The 18654-nt window shown below is 39.3% G+C and overlaps 1 protein-coding gene across 6 annotated transcripts in view; it reads right to left on the minus strand.

Annotated features, from left to right (window-relative positions):
• Nucleotides 1–1189: 1189 nt before the first annotated feature.
• The window catches only part of dst (dystonin), a 114434-nt gene continuing 96969 nt past the window's right edge, over nucleotides 1190–18654 (minus strand). For 5 of the 6 annotated variants that reach the window (XM_088013010.1, XM_088013006.1, XM_088013008.1 and 2 more), the window contains 24 exons: nucleotides 18142–18270; nucleotides 17422–17592; nucleotides 15550–15705; nucleotides 15075–15281; nucleotides 14677–14796; nucleotides 13500–13669; nucleotides 13245–13404; nucleotides 12184–12378; nucleotides 11975–12103; nucleotides 10994–11137; nucleotides 10153–10341; nucleotides 9888–10017; nucleotides 9557–9720; nucleotides 9304–9466; nucleotides 8958–9112; nucleotides 8803–8877; nucleotides 8637–8654; nucleotides 7680–7796; nucleotides 6216–6333; nucleotides 5404–5517; nucleotides 3378–3568; nucleotides 3069–3176; nucleotides 2421–2547; nucleotides 1190–2253 (listed from right to left, as the gene is read on the minus strand). In XM_088013010.1, coding sequence (XP_087869136.1) covers nucleotides 1997–2253; nucleotides 2421–2547; nucleotides 3069–3176; nucleotides 3378–3568; nucleotides 5404–5517; nucleotides 6216–6333; nucleotides 7680–7796; nucleotides 8637–8654; nucleotides 8803–8877; nucleotides 8958–9112; nucleotides 9304–9466; nucleotides 9557–9720; nucleotides 9888–10017; nucleotides 10153–10341; nucleotides 10994–11137; nucleotides 11975–12103; nucleotides 12184–12378; nucleotides 13245–13404; nucleotides 13500–13669; nucleotides 14677–14796; nucleotides 15075–15281; nucleotides 15550–15705; nucleotides 17422–17592; nucleotides 18142–18270 — 3507 coding nt within the window. In that variant the 3' untranslated portion in view covers nucleotides 1190–1996. The remainder of the gene's footprint in view (nucleotides 2254–2420; nucleotides 2548–3068; nucleotides 3177–3377; nucleotides 3569–5403; nucleotides 5518–6215; nucleotides 6334–7679; nucleotides 7797–8636; nucleotides 8655–8802; nucleotides 8878–8957; nucleotides 9113–9303; nucleotides 9467–9556; nucleotides 9721–9887; nucleotides 10018–10152; nucleotides 10342–10993; nucleotides 11138–11974; nucleotides 12104–12183; nucleotides 12379–13244; nucleotides 13405–13499; nucleotides 13670–14676; nucleotides 14797–15074; nucleotides 15282–15549; nucleotides 15706–17421; nucleotides 17593–18141; nucleotides 18271–18654) is intronic. The other variant, XM_088013011.1, reaches the window with a different exon arrangement.

Here is an 18654-nt window from a genome sequence, read left to right on the forward strand (position 1 = left end):
GGCAGATGCAGCAAGTTGGAACATTTAAAAGGTAAAATACCTAAAGTGTTGAAAATGCAAGACAATTAAGCCTTCAAGAAAATGTCCGTAAGTGGCTTTGCACATTGGTATGGAGTGTACTTTTTGTACAATTTGACTCCAACAAAATCTTAAATATATCCTATTTTACAGTAGATTTTAAAATATTTTTTTTAAAGATAAGTGTTTCATCTACACTTTTTAGCTGAGAGGAAGGTGTAGTATTTCACAGCTAAACACGAGGTGTTCTGCAAACATTCCAACCCGACTGAATCACCACACAGAAGATCAGTGAAACACTATTAACAAAAGATAACAGCTAAACAGCACACACTCGGTGCCCTGTTCAGTACTCATGGCCAGTTGAACCTTTCTACTTCTTGCCACATGACATCCACAAACCACAATATGCTTTATTGAGATTTCGTGTGATACACCAGAACAAAGAAGCACATCATCGTGAATCAGTTTTTAACAGAAGTATAATAAAAATAAATAAATAAAAAAATAAAAACGAGGCACACATCGGACAGGTCCGGGAGAAAACAACTGAGAAGTTGATTTGATAAAACAATGTTCCAAGTTTTGCATTGTTCGATCATATTTTCCAGAAATGGAAAAAACTATGCCATAACATCAGATTGTTCTTCAAACAAAATGCTACATGTGGTCGAATGCTAACACTTAAAGACATTAATGTTGGTGCAGAGATCATCTTCCAGAAGAACAGTGACATTAAAACATACAGCTAGGACTTTATGTGAATGTAGGGGTGGAGGGGGGGGATAGCCCACACCCATTTCCATTTTACAATTTGTAGCAAGACCACTTTGCTAAGAAAAACACACCAGTTTCAGTGTACGGTTGAGTGAGGCTAATGAAGACATGCCTCAAAGACCACGCAGCTGTAATTAAAGACGTGTCCTAGAAAGTTTTGACTTCGGGGGATTGGATGAACACAACACACTCTGAACTTCTATTTGTACATTTAAAAAAAAAAATGTTATTTTCCTTCTTTACAACTTTGTTGGTGTGTCAGAAAAGATTTTGATGAAATGCATAGAGGGTTATCATTCAAACTCAACAAAATGTGAACAAGTTAAATTGGTGGCAATACTTTTTGCTTGCCACCATAATTCAAAAAGCGAGAGAAGCAGAGACGATGGCAGGGTGGCTTTTTGCAAGCAGATTTATTACAAAGTAACATTACAATAACAATTTCAGCTCTATTGAAATGAACCATACACAGACATGAATGCACACAGAATGGCTACATGGAGTGGCACTTCATCAAGGCCACACATCGCTGCGAAGTGGAGGAAACAAAGTAGGAGCTGTTGTGGCAAACAAAAAGCGTGAGGATTACAAGGCTTCTGCTACGTCTCCCACGCAGGAGTTTTCAAAGGTTTCTGGAGTGCTTACTAGAGTTTAGTGTATTATATTGCATTGCCCTTTTAAATGCAAGGTGGCAGTATGATAAAGCACTTAAATATATATTTGCAGTGCCTCAAGCGGTACGGTATTGCACCAACTACTCCAAAACATCAGCAGGCATAAGTTACAGTACATTCAATTACTTTTAAAACGTTCTCCTGCTTTCTGCCCTTCATTAGAGTGAAGAAAAGTTAATTTTACCATTTAGCATGGTTATTCCCAGATTTTTTTTCCTTTTGTTTTTTTAGTGTTTGTCAAACCTCTACAGGATTTGCATAAATAAAATTAAATACAATAAAAAACAATTTGACATTTGTTTCAGAAAAAATAACATACATTAAAAAACCAACACACACAGGGCCATCAACAATCCATTCGCACACTATATTAAACCATATTGCCTCTTAACAGAATATTTTACATCTTCCCAACAAATTAAATAACACTCAACAAATTTGCAGTCTCTTAAGGTAGACATCGACAGTGTCCAGTATGTGTTTTAGGGTGCAACTAGCTCCAGGGTCATTGTTTTAAAGGCCACTGACTATCGCTTGGATCCCTTGGCCAGTTTGCTTTTGGAAGCGGTTCTCCTTTGAGGAGTAGGGATCTTGGATGGTTTTCCTCCATGTTGGCGGGACGCAGAGCGCGGAGTTGCTCGCGCGGAATCGCCAACCGTCTCCGACACGTCTGAACACACAGACTGGATGTCTGAGATGTCAAAGTCAGAGGCGTCGCTCCCTCTGCGACTGCTGCCTCTGCTGCCGGCTTTACTTCCTGGTCGGCTGGAATTTCTTCTTGGTTCTGGAAGCATGAAGCCGTTATGTAAGTAAGCATTACTAAAAAATAAATGAATAAATAAATAAAATTAAACAATTTTTCTGCAAGCTTCAGCAAACCTGCTCCAAATTTTAGTTCCTATTAATTTTATAAAAAAACAGAAATTGAGACATATCCAGCAATTAACTGACCTCCAATCGTCTGTGCTCGTGCTTTCAGTACAGCATTGTTGATCAAGGTTCCCTCTTCACCTGATTGAAATCCTTTGCCAGATAAATAGCCTGGAAGACGCAGTTTGCTGCCTTGAACTGCTGTGCCCTGCAACACAACCAAAGAAACAGAAATAAGTTTTCTTGTCACTCAGTTATTTCCAGTTGAAATACACAACAAACTTCCACCCCCCTCCCCGCCCCCCCAAAGAAAAAACACAACAGACGCCACTGAGTTAGAGTTAATCTTGATTAAATCCCTTTTGAGACCCTTTTGTCACATCAGCAAAGCCCCTGTGAGTAGGTGTTAGTATGAAAGGGTTAGTAACTCAACAAACTGTTAGAAACTGTTAAAATTTCACAAAGTGTATCAGAGTAAAGCAGCCAGGTATCAGGAACACATCAGATTTTGAGCAGAAATTTGAAAACTTCAAAATATCCCGACCCAACTGAATTTTTTTTTTTTTTTGTCTTTTATTCAAAGTCTCTTTGTTAGAAAAACAACACACGCATGCAAGGTTAACGCCTTAATATTAATTTAGTGTATTTCACATTTGCTTGAAATACAGTGGATGTCAGTTGGGTAACAAGCTCGAAGCATTCTGCATCGCATGCTGGTTTCTACAATACCTCTGAGGATGAACCTTGGCTCTCAAAGGAGTCTGATGATTTAAGAGGAGTGGAGGGTTTGCTGTTTGTAAGCCATGGCTTATCATAATTGCGGGCAATGTGTTGAGTCTAGGGAACGATGGCAAATTAAGAAACAAAACATATGGATTCAAAAATCAAAAAAAAAAAAACTACAAGAAACAGTAGATGGAGGAGTTATGTAATGTATGTGGCAGAAAAATCAAAGTCAAGTAGCTAAATGAAATGAAAATTAAACTCTTCAATGCTTTGAGGAGCAAAATGAGAATGGGTCTGCCATGCAGGTCTCACCTTCGGAGTGCTGGTGGCAGCTGGATTTGTTGGAACTGCGCAGCTCTGACTTGAGGTGGATCTGTTGGGAGAGGCTCCTCTGGACGACGGCCGAGACCTCCGGCCTCTGTAGCGGAAGCTCGCCATTACTTGTGTTGCTCCCTCCGGGAGGATGAATTTCTCACGGAGCTCCATGTTGGTCCGGCCTTTAGCTGAAAAATGCATTCCAGAATTTGACATAAAGGATAAATCGGCCAAATAGAGATTGCAACACTATGTTTTTAATGCGGTCAGGGTGGTGACAGTGGTAATGATAATGGTGACGATGATGATGATGACAGTGATAACACTTTATTTTTTTTACAATTATGTTTCAGATTAGATTTGAATTTCGTAAAACTTATAGCCTTCGCAACATAATTTTTGTGAAAGATTACCTGCAAAGGGAAATCTAAATAAATGAGGTAATCTGCTTAACTACAACAATTATCCACGTACACACCAAACACAATTTTTAGAGATCTTTGACTTATGAAATAAAGTGTTAAGATAATGAGGTGTCTTTTGTCATGAAAGCAAGGCTCATGCAGCAACACATCTCAACCAGAATGAGTAAAAGAAAGGAAAATACTGCTGCAACACTAGAGGAATACAGGTATACCTCAATACATCACAACAGCAGATAAAAGGTAACATATTTTAGTAACTCGGTCATAAATATTAATACTGCACACTGCAGTCGTGACCTTTGATGACTAAAGCCTACAGGTGACGAAAACCCACTGAAAAACATGTCCATGTGACACAATCCTTGGTTTTGCAAGAGTTACTGCATCAATGCAGTGTGGCATGGAGGCCATCAGCCTGTGGTTTTGCTGGGGTGTGGACCTGATAAAACACAGCGAACCACCAACATCAGATGACAAGGATCCCCAATTTATTACAGAGTGTGAGAACATTGGAGTCTAAACCTCTCCACTCTTCCTGCAAACTCAGGGACCCTGATCTTCTAAATGAAATGCAACATGTAACTTTATCTGAAAAGAGGATTTTAGCACACAAGCCATTTTTTTTTTCCTCATTTGCCTAAAAGAGGTTCTTCTTATATTGTCACTTGCAAAGAAGTGGCTTAACACAAGAAATGTGATCGATCCTGAATACGTTTGTGAAGGTCTGACTCCAGCTTCAAGTTACTTGTGAATCTAAATATAGTGACAATCTGCCCAACAAAATGCAAAGTCAGCAATCTCATGCATGGTCATAATAAAAAACATTTTTGTAAAATTATCTAAATTAACATGACAAACCAAAAGGTCATATAACATAATGAACCTAAATAATATACAGGTTTTAATTTTTTGCACTGAGTTACCAAATAAGTTAAACTTTTCAACAATGTTGTAATTTACTGAGCTGTACCTGCGATTTTTATTATTACTATTATTTCTCAGCCAGCCTCAGCTACTGTTTCCAACAATAAAATCAAAGTTTTAAAACCTTTACAACAAAAATCTGTAAAGTTAAATAATTTCCAAAACTAATGAAACATAAACTGCACAAAGAAATCAGTTTGGCCACAAAAACACACCTTCATGCAATTTAAAGCAAATGTCACATTGTTTTAAAATGTAATGGATTCTGCTTCAGTTTAAAGTATAAAAAGTTATAATCATGGTGTCAGACAACTCTGTATATTTAGAGTCGTTAGTCAGATAAGCATAGTTTTATGATCCCCTCCTCGGCTGAAAAAGATAATTGGCATTGCATGCTGAGAGAACACAAAAAAAAAAAAAAAAACACGGAAAGACTTTGTTCTCTCAAGTCTTTAAATAATCCAAGTTCATGGACAAAGTAACAGCAGGTGATGTGAGTCACACAAACAACTGCATGCATGAAAAATCCCAGCGGCAGCTGACTGGGGGTGTAGCCGTTTTCTGAGAATGCCGTTCATTTTGCAGTGAGCGCTCACATGTTGCTAGGCTACACAAAGTGGTACACACCAGGACCAACACAAGCACCACGCACTCGGATGTGCAGACACACATACCGCCAGTGGGTTCATGGAGCAAGGTGAGAAAGTGTGAGATTTGCCAACCTATAGGAGACTGAGTAATTGAAGAGTTTGATTCCGAGCGCAACATTTTGCTCCCGTGGTGATGGACTAGAAGAAACGGTACCATGTTTGGCAGCAGCGGGGGGTTAAGCAGGAGAGACACAGATTGATGTTATTAAAAAAGAAAAGCAGAAACATGAAGAGCACTAAAACTTTATCCGTCGATGGCGACAAAATGTACAAAAGATTTCACTATCAATCTAGAATTTTATAAATGTATATATATATATATATTTTTTGATCATTTTCAATTTTACTCAGTTTTTAATTTTCAGTTTTTAGGGTTTTGCAAAGAACAAAAAAGAAAGCAAATTACCAGTGATAAGGTTATATAGACCGGTTTCTTAATTTAACGATCACCACATTTATTTCAGTCAGTGAATGCACCACAATGAATCATAAGAAAACGTACAGTTGTGCTTGAAACAACCCTTTAGATTGAGGATTTACATTCTCTGGGGAATAGAATGTGACCACTGTCTACAGCTACTAATGCTAAATTACATTAAGAATTAAAATTACAATTAAGAATTTCCTTTCCAAACAACTGAGTACTAAAAATAGAGAAAATAAAACATTTCATATCAACCTGAGTGTATCTGGTGTATCTTTCAAAATTGACTTAAAATCTGTGAAAATAATGTCTGATAACTGTTCTTTTATTACTCTGAAAGAAAGAATCATTGAATTTCACTCTTTTATTTCACTTCCACAATGTTTGTTTGGTGCTTCCTCTCTGAGCTCACCTCGACAGGGGTCGTTCTTCACAAGGAACTCATCCAGAGCCATCCAGCCTCCACCCACCCGCACCATTACGGTGCTGCGCAAAATTCGCACGAGACGCAGCTGCTGAGAGTCTCCAAACTGCGACGGGGCAAGGAAAGCACAGAGATGACGTGTGAGAAACACTGAACTAACTGCTCGCTCCTTGTTGCTACACACAAGAAGCTGCGTAACTTAAAGAAAAAAAAAAAAAAACAGACTGCTTGGAGGATTCACATGGATTCATTTGGCACGAATTTAATTATCAACCCTGTGTGCAGTCTGGTTTTCTTTTCACATAATTACAAAGATATGCAGACACAAAACATAAATGTTTACTTTCATTTGTCAAACACATAAATTATTCAAAAATTAATCGAAAAGGTTTTGTTCTTTTAATGTTTTTTGATTATGATTTCTTTATTTCACTTTTGTGCACAAGACGTCCTTTACACACATGGTCTGATAATAAGCCCGACTGAACAATGTCATCATGACTGACATTTGTGAAATTTTCACGACGATTTATCTATTTTTTTTTGTCCGAGTCATTCAATCAAATTTTCATAAACTGAGAGTTCAGATCACGTTTCGGCTGCAGTATCAGTCAGGCTTTACATACAGACCTGTGAGAATTTGATTCAAGGCTCCTTTAGAGTTTGTGGAGCTGAGCAGTAAATGCAGCAATTACTCAAACTGCCACAGCTTCACAAGCACAAGTGAATGATGTTTTTTTTTTTTTTTTTTTGTAATTTCTGCACATGTTGGTTCTCACTGTAATAATCTGACATCGAATTCAGTCACGCGTGGCTTAACCCGTAACTGCAGGTTGAGCCTGTTAAAGACTACAGCTGAAGGCACATCATTAGACCACCAGGGGGTACTAGTGTACAACAATTTGCCTTCACCTGATCACATCATACAAACATACAAACACAGCATTTTGTGGACTCAAATGCGTCAAGCTCTATGAAAATGGTGGCATGTCAGTTGAAGTTGCACAAAAACGTGCAGATCACAATCACAGTCGCATGCTTTCTGTCCATAAACAGCAGGCTGACGTAATGATCAAGGGAGCAAACATCCAACTCCTGCAACCATTGTTGCACTTTCTACAGCTACAGCTGCTCAGAATGCGCTGATGGCACTGACGCATATCAGATGCAGCTAGCTTTGCTAACACAGTGAGAACAAAATGAGGGAATGGTTCGAGTCGTTTCTGTCTAATTCACGTGTGACACGCAGACATGATCAAACACTGATGATTCTCGCCAAACTCCTTATCATTTCTTCCCAAAAATGAAATAAATAAATAAAAAAACCTTCGTATAATCTTTTATGAGTATTGGAATGATTTAATGTGAACTGGTGATTCTAATGATCAGAAACATTACAGGTGATGAAGTAAAAAAGAGGCACAAAGAAACAACTGAAGAGTAACCATTTACCAGAATACAGCTTTCCAAAACCTCAACGTGTAGGTGGTGGGTAAGATTTTGATTTTCCCTGTTTGCTATTGTCTCATCGCCCATTAGGGAGTCATGTAAGCAGTGAACCAGACCAAACTGTCAAAAGAGTCATTTCAATTCATTGTTGAGTGAAACATCAATACAAACTGTTGCACAAACCACCTCTGACACCCTTGTCCCGTCTCACTAACCCTCATCCCAAATGGACTTCTCCAACACAGAGTGCCTTGCAAAATTATTTAACGTCAAGTGAACTGTTTCATATTTTGGCACATTGTAGTCAATTTTTTTTTCTCCATTTTATGGTCTTTTGTGATAAAATGTGATAAACCAAGAAAAAAAAAAACCTAACTTAATGAATACTTTCACAAGGCACTGTAACATCCCAGAATTAGTTTTCCCCAAGAGAAAAGAGCAAAGAAACATCATTAAAGTTGCCCGACTTTAAAATTCTCTGATAATAAGAATTCGGCTGATGGATCAAACTGTGTCAGCCATTGTGGAGGTAAATCATTCCCATGATACTGAAGCATCAAAGCCAAGCAAACAGAAAGCATTATTAGATGCCCAGCTGATGAATTTATGCCCGTGAGCCACTGAATACATGGGCTGAAATGGTGCTGGCAAGCCACAACTTTATTTTCTGAAACTCAAAAGCAGATACATAAACATCTACAGGAACAGATGTTAAACTTGTTCATGTCGGGCTTTGTATGGCGCTTTAAAGATCTGGTTGGCTTCAGAAATAAAAAAAAAATCGTCAGATGTTATTGTAAATTTGACTTTCTACTTCTGAGTTCCAGTCCAATAACTGCAGCCAGAAATCTGGGCAAGAAGTGTTAACTGGACAGCAAACATAGTAAATGCAGAAAAAGCATAAAGGCCTGAGAGAAACCAAACAGACATGTGGACACAGAGGAGGACTTTCAGATGTACCTGATTTCCAAGGTAGAACTGGTGATGGAAAAACAATAAGAAAATATCCAAACGTTAGCAAAAGATGTGATTTATTTTTGCATATTTCAACACTTACCTTCAAACTGATTTCCCACAAAACAAAACAAATCAGCTTCAGGTAGAATCTAGGTAAATAATAACTTACCCTGTATTTATTTGCTCCAATCTGCTCTACTTGGAATCTTTTTGGACATTTGCATTTTGCGACTTGACGGGTAACCTGGAAAACATGCACCGTATTACTGAACTGCTCCTTTGAATTAAACGACACTGAACTTCGGCCATGACGGTGTGCATCACCTCATCTTCAATTTTGTCCGCATCTGTCAGCGGCTTATAGGCATCTTTGTTCGGATGAAGAGCCGCCACAAACTCGTAGTAGTCAATGTAACCGTCACCGTCTCTGTCGAATATGTCTGCCACGGCGCTCATCTCCAGGCGGCTGGTCGGGAATTCTTTAGAGGAGCAGTCACATTGTATCAGGACTTTGTTCATTTCCAAAATTCCATATTTATAATTAAATTACTTTCTCATTTAAAGCACAAATAAAAAAAGTCGAATGATGATTCCTGAATTAAATAAACAAATAGATGGACAGATGGATGGGAGCACATTGAATTCTACTAGATTTGCAGTGGAGTCTTACTGGATGAGAGTATTCCCTCGATGAACTCCTGTCGGGTCACTTTGCCATCCTGGTCCTTGTCAATGCGGCGGAAGAAGTCCATGACTCGAGACTTTTTGTGATTCATCCAGCGCATGTAGCGTTTCCTCCACACATCAAAGTCAAAGTTTGCAAATTCCTTTAACTAAACCAAAAAGGAAAGAAAAATGAAAGTAAGCACAGATTTCTAAAAAAACAAAAAAAGATCACTGAATTAATAGAAGCGTCGATTGACCTCCTCCTGTCTGTCCAATGCGTCGTTGAGTTTCCTTCTTCGGTCCAACGCCAGCAGCCACACATGCTGCCACTTCGTAACTAGCAGGTTAACTCGAGGGTTCTTGGTTTCAATTGGAGCTTGTGTCGTTGATGCATACATAGCTTGTGTGGGAGAGCGTTTTCCTGCAAGCGAAAGATAAAACTCTACATAAGAAGAAAGGGATTCACCATGACATCATTTAAGGGGCTAAAAGGAGGAGGATTAGGATGTCACATCACTGTGCAATGACACAATGGTTGGCTAGCTGCCTCGGACCACGCTCTGGACAGGATATGAAAGGGATACGTACTTCCAGCTCGTCCTTTGTCTAGCACAGGGATGTGTGACTGGATTTGGGGCTCCAGAGCTGGCTTCCTTTTATGTGTTTTAGTGATTTTGTCAACATCTGGCTGCTTTCTGGTCATTTCCTCCATGAAGGTCTGCAAAGGAAGGGAACGGTTACTGTTTTCAAAACAACTACAAAACCAGAAATGCCTTCGTCAATTAAATCAGAAATAAAGGAAAAGAGGTGTTTTGTTTTGTTTTTTTGTTTTTTTTTAGCAGTTAAACTTTACCTGGTGTTCTGCTATGAGGCTTTTGATTTCTTCAATTTCCTGAGGCAATGTCTCTTTGTCCTTGTTGTTCAGGTTGGTCTCAGCCCACTGCAGCCAGGTCAGCAAATTCTCCAGCAGTTCCTGAGTGGCCAGCAGCTCGGTAAGCGCCACGGCCAGTCGCTGCTGGTGCTGCCTCACCCAGGCCTGCACCTGCACTCATGGAAAATGCATGCAGCACATACAAACACCTGAGATCTGCCCTTTGAAACACATTCAGTTACTTCCACAAAGGTAATTCAAAATGACTTTAGATCTTCAGACAATTTCTGGACATTTACAAGAAATGTTTGCTTTAGATATATCATAAAATAAACTAATTTGAGTCGAAACATGTCAGATTGTTTTGTTTTTTTCTGTTGCTCAATTAAGTGTACAAATCTGGAAACATTCAAAATAATTCTAAATTTATTTGTTCAAGTGATGTGTGAAACTCAGGGAAGTATATAACTTTGAGACGATGTTGGGTTTGAATCGGCATTATATACAAAAAAAAAAATCAAATGAACTGAACTTGATTTCTGAAATGTAAGCTTGTCTTTAATTTATAGCCCTTGATTCGATTGTAAATGACTTAACAGTACATACATCTTATTTTTTTAAAGACATACAGGATCTCACTAATAATTGTTTAAAACATATACTACAACAGCTCCCTTCCTGACAAGGAGAATTCATTCTTCAATAAAGTGAATAAATAAATGCAAATTTGCATATTCTTGACAGAAGCTTAAGAAACTGGACAGGAAAGCGTGTCATCCAACCAATACATGTGGCCGGAATTTCATAACAGCTGCAAACTGACCTCTTCAAACCTGGCCTTAATGATGGTGTTCCAGTGCTTAATGGTTGTGATGGAGTCTGGATGGCATATGCTGAGAATAGCCTCCCCCATACCGGTCGCTTTGTTCAGAGCGACTCGTTTTTCTTCCAGCTTTTTAGTTAACTCCTTAAAACCAGAAAATAGAAAAACAAAAAAAAAAAAAACATTGTTTATATTTGTATTGGCTTATCTTCAGCAAACATAAAAATAAATCATTGCTAGTGCGTGTTTTCATGTAAGAGCAATGCAGAGCTATTTTAATAAGATGAAATCATAGGAAAATTAGAGCACTCAGTTTTTGGCATTAAGGATGACAAGGCTGACAGGTCGCAATTACAAAGTCTTGACTGTTTATTCAGGCAAAAGTCATCATAAAAAATGTTGGCAAGCTAGATTTGTTTCATAATATACGGGAAGGTGGCGTGATCATCAAATTGTACAGTATAAATAACAGCTAAGCCAGGGGTGGAATTCATCGCTTATTTTTTTTAAAACAGTTTTGCACGCGCTATTTTGTTTACTGCTACTCTGGATACAAAAAAATCCACATTGCAATAAATAAAGTAGACATAAAAATACCCATTGTCCTCTTGTCAGTTGGTGCAGCAAAATGATTAGACATATAGAATATTTCAACCAATGAAAAACCGGGTTGTTTAGACCCTGATCTCATGAGGTTTTTCCTCAATCAATAAGCAATTCTGCAGACTGTGATACTGTGGAATGATGGATCCCTTCAGCTGATTCATTCAAGGGTAAGACACACTGATTAAAGTTAGAAATGTTGAGTAAAGAAGAAACATTTGTTAGTTTTGCAAAATTATACTATTTAAAGAAGGACTATTGTGCAAAGCACAGTTGCAGGAGTGAAAGGACATACAATCTCTGGTTTGCCTGCATTTAAGCTGGTTTAAAAAACCCTTCTAAAGTATTAGAAAATACATAAATATTAGCACTGCTTGCCTTGTGTTGTTCAATCAGCGTTCGCAGAGCTTCCTCATCATCTGGGAGGTTACCATGAAAACGTAGACTCTGCTCGGCCTCAGCCAGCCACTCCAGCAGGATATGAACAGTAGAGTGAAATTCCTCGGCCTGCAGCCAGACGACAAACATCAATAAGGCTCAGAGAGCTAGTTTACCTTCCACGCAACGAAACGGCAGCTGTGCTTCACCTGGCACAAGGCCTGCTCCAGCCGAGTCTGCTTTGATACAGACAGGTTGCACACAGTATCCCAGCGAGTGCTAAGCTCCTGCATCTGAACTTTGACCCAGGAGGAGTCATCATGACTGTTTTCGACCAGCTCTCTCGCAGAACGCTTGAGAGCCTGAACGCTCACTGTCCGCTTTCCCAGCTCCTTTTGGAAAACCTACAGTCACAAGAGCACAGAGGAAACAATTAGACGACGTTGTCACGGTGTAAAGCACTTCAAACCTTTTGCACTAATTCAAACAAATGTAAACAGAAATTTTTTATTTTTTTTTCGGTAAACTGGGCAAAACCGACAAAAAGTGAAATGTCACGGTGTTCTGAAAAAGTGTTAGTTTGCTTTTAACATTTCCACTTTTTGTTAGAATATGTGACAACACAGTAGGATTTATGCTCGTCGTGTGCGGCATATCTTTATATTCATCCCTCCCAAGTCAAAACTTTATAGAGCCACCTGTCTCTGAAATTATAGCTGCAAGTCTTTTTTGGGACATGCATCTATAATCTTTGCACATCTACAAACTTCTTGTCAGTTCTGTGCAAGATAACTCATCCTAAGTCAGCCTGAATGGAAAGCATCTGAGAATTTTCAAGTGTTGCTTCAGACTTTGAAATGGAGTTTGACTGGATGATTTTAAGACGTAAATATTTTTTGCTCTCAACTCATTTGTATTTCTGGTCGTGTGCTTAATCTTACAATAAATTTACAAGCCACTGTACGTGACATTATACTGCACGAAACAAGCCTAACATACAAACAATACCACAAAGCTATATTTGCTGTATGAGAGTGCCATCTGTGAAGTTGTTTAAACACAGCTATCTTCACAGCCCGACCCTTGTGTGGTTTATTCACCAGGAATGATTAGGAAAAAAGCCATTAAAAGGATGAAAGAGAAGGGCGGTGGTGCAAAAGTGAAAACCCTTACATGTTTTCAAAGTTAGCTTTTGTAACTGCGTCTCATATCCATGATCAACAAAGCTGTGACACATGTTGTCACACTTTTGTTGGAGTGAGGTTCCTACCTTGTGGTTGTCTATCAGATTGAGAACCAGGTCAATGTCTCCGTGTACTGGCTGGTCCTCAGCCAGCTGAGGTTCCACTTTATACAGCCAGTCGATGAGTGCTTGGAGGGCATCCGTAAACTGACCCGAGAACAGCAAGGCCTCCTCCAGCTTGTTTTGTCTGCAGGTGAACACAAATAAATAAGCAAAGTGCCCTGACTACATTTTGTAGACAAGCGAGGAAAATAGAAAAAAAAAAAAAAAAAGTCTTCTGACCTTTCCACTGACTTTCCACAAACAGTGTCCCACTTATCTCTCAGTTCGCTCAACATGTCGTCCAATTTCTGCTTATCATCTTTAAGAGCGGTTTTGTCTTTCAGGGCCCGTCCGGTTCGAGCAGTGGTGTCGTACACAGAGTGTTTGCTACCCAGAGCTTTCTGGAACTCCTGCATTTGACAAAACACAATCAGTTTTAGCGGTGTGCTAAAAGTCTGCACATCTACATGAAAAGCCAGACAAAGATTATTTTCTAACTACTGCTGGAATGTCAATAGGGCTCTAGTCTGTGTGTGTGTGTGTGTGCGCGTGTGTGTGTGTGTGTGTGTGTGTGTGTGTGTGTGTGTGTGTGTGTGTGTGTGTGTGTGTGTGTGTGTGTGTGTGTTGTGATGGAGATGCAAAGCTATGTGTGGCAAACACAAAAGGGGGTCAAATCTCAGCTACTGCTCCAGAGAGATTAAATGTATCCAATCCCAAATAGATTTGGTCCAACCTCGGATTATGATAGGATTAGCTCAATCTCCCTACATAACAGTGCAAACATGGCAAGAACAAACAATAAAATAAACAGTTTTAGAAATATTATGTTCTACTGATGCTGTATTTTGTGTAAATAGACCTAATTGGTGTCCTGGACATGATACTATAAACATGGAGCCTGACAGGTGAAGAGATGAACCGATCAACCTTGTTCTGACCAGTGCCAATTCCTGGTTTTCTTCGGTGTTCGATCTGCCAATATCAGTATCAATCAATTCAGACGTTTCAGGACCAGCTAAACTTGGTGTCAAAATTTCATACAAGAAAAAGCATGTATGTAACTTAATAACTCAATAATGGGCTGCAGGTTCTTGGACGGAGAAAGTAGCTTTGTGTCCAACAAGAAAGTCTAATAATTACTGGCATATTCACATCAAAGCATTACAGACGATGCTCCCTAACATTCACTTGAATCTTTACTGAAAGTGCTTCAAAGGACATTCTGTTCATTCACCCACAGACATAAACGGCTTTAAATATAGACGAAAAGAAAAAGATTTAATGTGATGATCACTAAATCACAGCCAGTCAAGGTCGCGTCTGACATGCAGACGTTTATGTTTCATGAGTGAAGGCTTGAGTGTGCATGTACCATATAAGGATATAACATTAAGGGGACTACAAAATGATTTGTCACCTTATGCTGTGTCAGCTGCATCTTGATTTTGTCAGGATCATTGGCAATTTCCACTTCAGAGTCCAGGGCCTTCTCGGATTCATCCAACCACTCCGTGAGTTTGTTGAAGGTTTCGTGGAACTAGAGAAACATTGGAAACAGTGTAAATAAGTTAAGAGAAATGCACGATTGAACTTGATTTATTGCAAAGTCCTGCTTTATGTTCACATGATCCAGCACTTTGGCTCTAAGGAAAGAAGTTCTACACACTAATAAAAACAAAGCTACAGCATGCCGACAGAATTTTAAACAGGCCTGAAATACAGTTTCCAAGGAGCTTTCCAATGATAATAAAACAAGCCTGATAGTAGTGAAGCAAGCCAGTGCCAGACTCGGCATAAAAATGCATAAAGCATTACCTGCTTCGCCCTCTTCCTGGCGTCATCCAGCAGGCGACCTCGCTCCACAGACCTCTGCACCAGCTTCTCCCAGCGGCCTTGCACGCTGAGCAGGAGGTTCTTGATCAGCACCACGTCCTGTTTCTGGCTGAAGTACTTCAGATGCGTGCCCGCCTTGTCCAGCTCGATGATGTGCTCTCTGTGTGAGTTCACCTCGGTCACAAACATCTGCACAATCACAGAAAACATGCAGAGGAAAGACGTTCAGGTTTGGTGTATTAATGAAAAGAGTTTAAGCGCAGATTTTTTTATTTTTTTATTTTTTTTTAGAAAAAAAATAGCCCTTTTTAAGAAAAAAAAAGCTAGATAAAAAATGTGCTTGGCTTCAATTGGTTTTATTCCAGGAATACATTCACTAATGATGCACAATCTAAAATGTATTTATTTTCATCAGGATTAGCTTTCCCACCAGAGGCTCTGTCTCTCCACACATTACCTTATGCTCATCAATTTGAAACATGATGGTCTCCAGGATGAGGGAAGCAGGAGAAACCATGTTCAGCGTCTGTTCGGCCTGGGTTAGCCAAACAATGAAGTCCTGAAGAGAGTTGTGGAAATCTGTGGCCAGTGTTAAAGCTTCTTCAAGTTTTGCCTGCGGAGACAAACCACCAGAAAGTGTTAATTTCTCTAAATCCATATACACACTGACCTAACCATAACCCACAGTTCACTATTCAGTGCTGCAGATTTCCCTGTTGACAGATCTGGACGGGTAAATGGCAAAACTGAAAGGCAATGATGAGTTTATAATTGAGGAAGAGAAACATCCATGAGGCTGAATCATATCCGCTCGCCCCAGCAGAGAGGGCTTGGACTCAAACGACATTACAACGCTGATGACATTTCTGATTAATAAACTCTAGTTAAGGGAAATCAGCGGTTTGCTAAATATAAAACTAGCCTTATAAAGTCAGAGCATACTGTAAAACTCGCAAAAAGTATATATTTTATGCTTTAAATTTATTTGCATTCTGTGTTCAAAACGACAACTATGTGAAGCTTGAAGATTTAGCAGGCTCTAAATTCATAGGAACGGCACCAAAGTCAACAGGAACAAAAAACAGCAAATACCTCATTTTTGGAGAATAGTGTGTGAAGCAATGAAAACATGCAGAGCCTTACAAATATCCCATAGACCTTTTCGCATTTTATCAAATTACAGCCACAAACTTCATTGTATTCTACTGGGATCATATGCAACAGACCATCAAAGAGCAGTAAGTCATTGTCGCGTGGGATGATTGAGTTACATTGCTTTAAAAATGTTTTTATAATTAAATAAAGGGCATTAGGGGTAGGCCATAAAGACCTTTTCTTAGACTATTTTGTGATATCTGTTGCAATAAAGATAAAAGTGACAATACAAAGTAGTAAAACATTAGTGATGACGTTTCTGCCGGCCTACATTGAGAAATACACAAAGTCACCTTCCTGCAGTAAGTTGAGCATCTGTTTATCCATCTCTTAAGTCTATTGCAGCTCCTGTTTTGTGCTATACTTAATTCCATTAATTTTTTCATCAACTTGACCTGAAGAGAGGCATTCCCACAGCATGATGCCGCCAACCACGACAAATTGCAATTAGCAAGTAGGGGAAAAAAATTTGCTTTGTCTAGACCTCAATGAGATGTTCTCAGCTTCATCCCCGGCCTGTCTGGTGTGCTTCTTGGGTTTCCACGATGCTTTCTTACAGAAATTAATATTGAAATTAAATTACAAAAAGGTGCAGCAGTTTATTCAAAGGTTAGATGAGTCCTGAATAAAATGAGCTGCATACAAAAATTCACATAAAGAGAGAAACGTGTTGTTTGTCTACCTATGTTGCAATTAGCACTATGCTGAAAAAAAAATCCTGTCAAAAACAAAAGGTTTGTTGTCATAAAGTGAACATTTTTAGAGGTATGAATACTTTTTTAAGGTACCACACAGTTTTGCCCCATAAAAGAATGATTGTACTTTATTATGGCAAATAAAATAATAATAATAATTAGAAAACGTGGTCCTGAATTGAAAAAAAAAAAAAGAAGTGATAACTACCTGTTTTGACCTCTGTCAGGTCATCACAAAGAGAAAATATAAAAAGAATATTGCTCCACTTCGACAGCAACTGCACTGCCCCTGATCAACTGTGTAAACCACATCCTGAGTGCCTTTGCCAGCACTTCCACCCTTCATTATCGACACTGGCATTAAAGGCTTTAAAGCTGCAGAGTCAGGGTTCAAGTGTTTGTAAGTGATACCTCCCCAGGACCAGAGGAGATGAGTCATTTCTGCTCAGAGCAGTAAAAGCCGTACAGCGGTGACCCACCTTCCTCTCAGTGACCTTTGCCTGCACGGCTTCCCATTTCTCCTTCAGGCTGGCGAGGTCCTGCTCCGTGTTGCTGTCCGGGCCCTGAGGCGACATGGCAAGCAGCTGGCCACCTTTGTTTAGCAGCTCCCTATAAAGCTCCTCCTTGGCCTCAAAGGTAGAACACAACTCCTGAAACAAAAATAAACACGGTGGCGTGAGGAGAGTTTTTGTCAGAGCAAAACAAAAAAGTTTAAGACCATTTGTTTGTCAGCAGTTAGGCCAAGTTTCATCCAAAAATGGACAAAGAATGAGCACAGCCAAGCCGCCTGAAACTCCAAGAAACATGTTTCCAATAAATATTTAAACAGTATAACGTTACCAATTTGATAAAGTTATTGTTTCCAGAGATTTGCTGTTTATAGTTCTATCAAATACTACCACTTGTGTTTTTTTTGGGTGTGTGTGTGGGGGAGGGGGGCAGAAACCACTGCTGCTGAAGTGTCTCCATAACCGAGAGCAAAAAAAAAAAAGAAAAAGGAAAACAATCCCAGATTCATTAAGGTCAGGCATGGACAAATCAATTGGAAACACTCGAGGGGCTTTTCGTCGCTCCCTGCAAGTTGCGTATTTTTCAGTGTCGCTTAATTTTCACACTTGAGATGAAACGCAGCACAGACGCAGCCACCTCCTCGCCAGCCTGCCATCTGCATGCAGCCTTTCATATTGTTAAACACATACCAGATGGGCGTTAAGCTGCTCCCGCGCCGTGTCTGGTAAACCTCCCACAGCCTTTGATGCCAACAGCTGACGTTCTGTGTCTTTCAGCCATTGCTGCATATCTTCTATCTCGCCATGGAAACCTTGGGCCTACAACACAATACAACCTGGGTCAGGACAAAAGGTGACTCGAGCACACACACACGCCGATTGTTAGAAACCTGAGTCTGGGAGGGGAACAGGGCAGAGTTAATAATTCCTTCACTTCATTCCTGTACGTGTTCAGCCTGAACTTAATCGAAGGGTGTAATTCGTAATGTTTTTCTGTATTTTACCCTACCTTTAAGATGAAAATAAACTCCTAATTTTAAACAAGACGAACCTTTGAAATCCATATCTTTCACTCTTGTTTTAAAAAATTCACTCTGCCTCAAGACTAAATAATATTTTGAAGACTTCTCTTTCTTTCTCTCCTTTTCTTTCTTCCTTTAGCTAAAAGAAATATCATACTTAAAAACACGCCTGTCAAATTAA

The sequence above is a fragment of the Poecilia mexicana genome, unplaced genomic scaffold, assembly GCF_051168715.1.
Source record: "Poecilia mexicana isolate PSO_F unplaced genomic scaffold, ASM5116871v1 scaffold_15, whole genome shotgun sequence".
Taxonomy (NCBI): domain Eukaryota; kingdom Metazoa; phylum Chordata; class Actinopteri; order Cyprinodontiformes; family Poeciliidae; genus Poecilia; species Poecilia mexicana.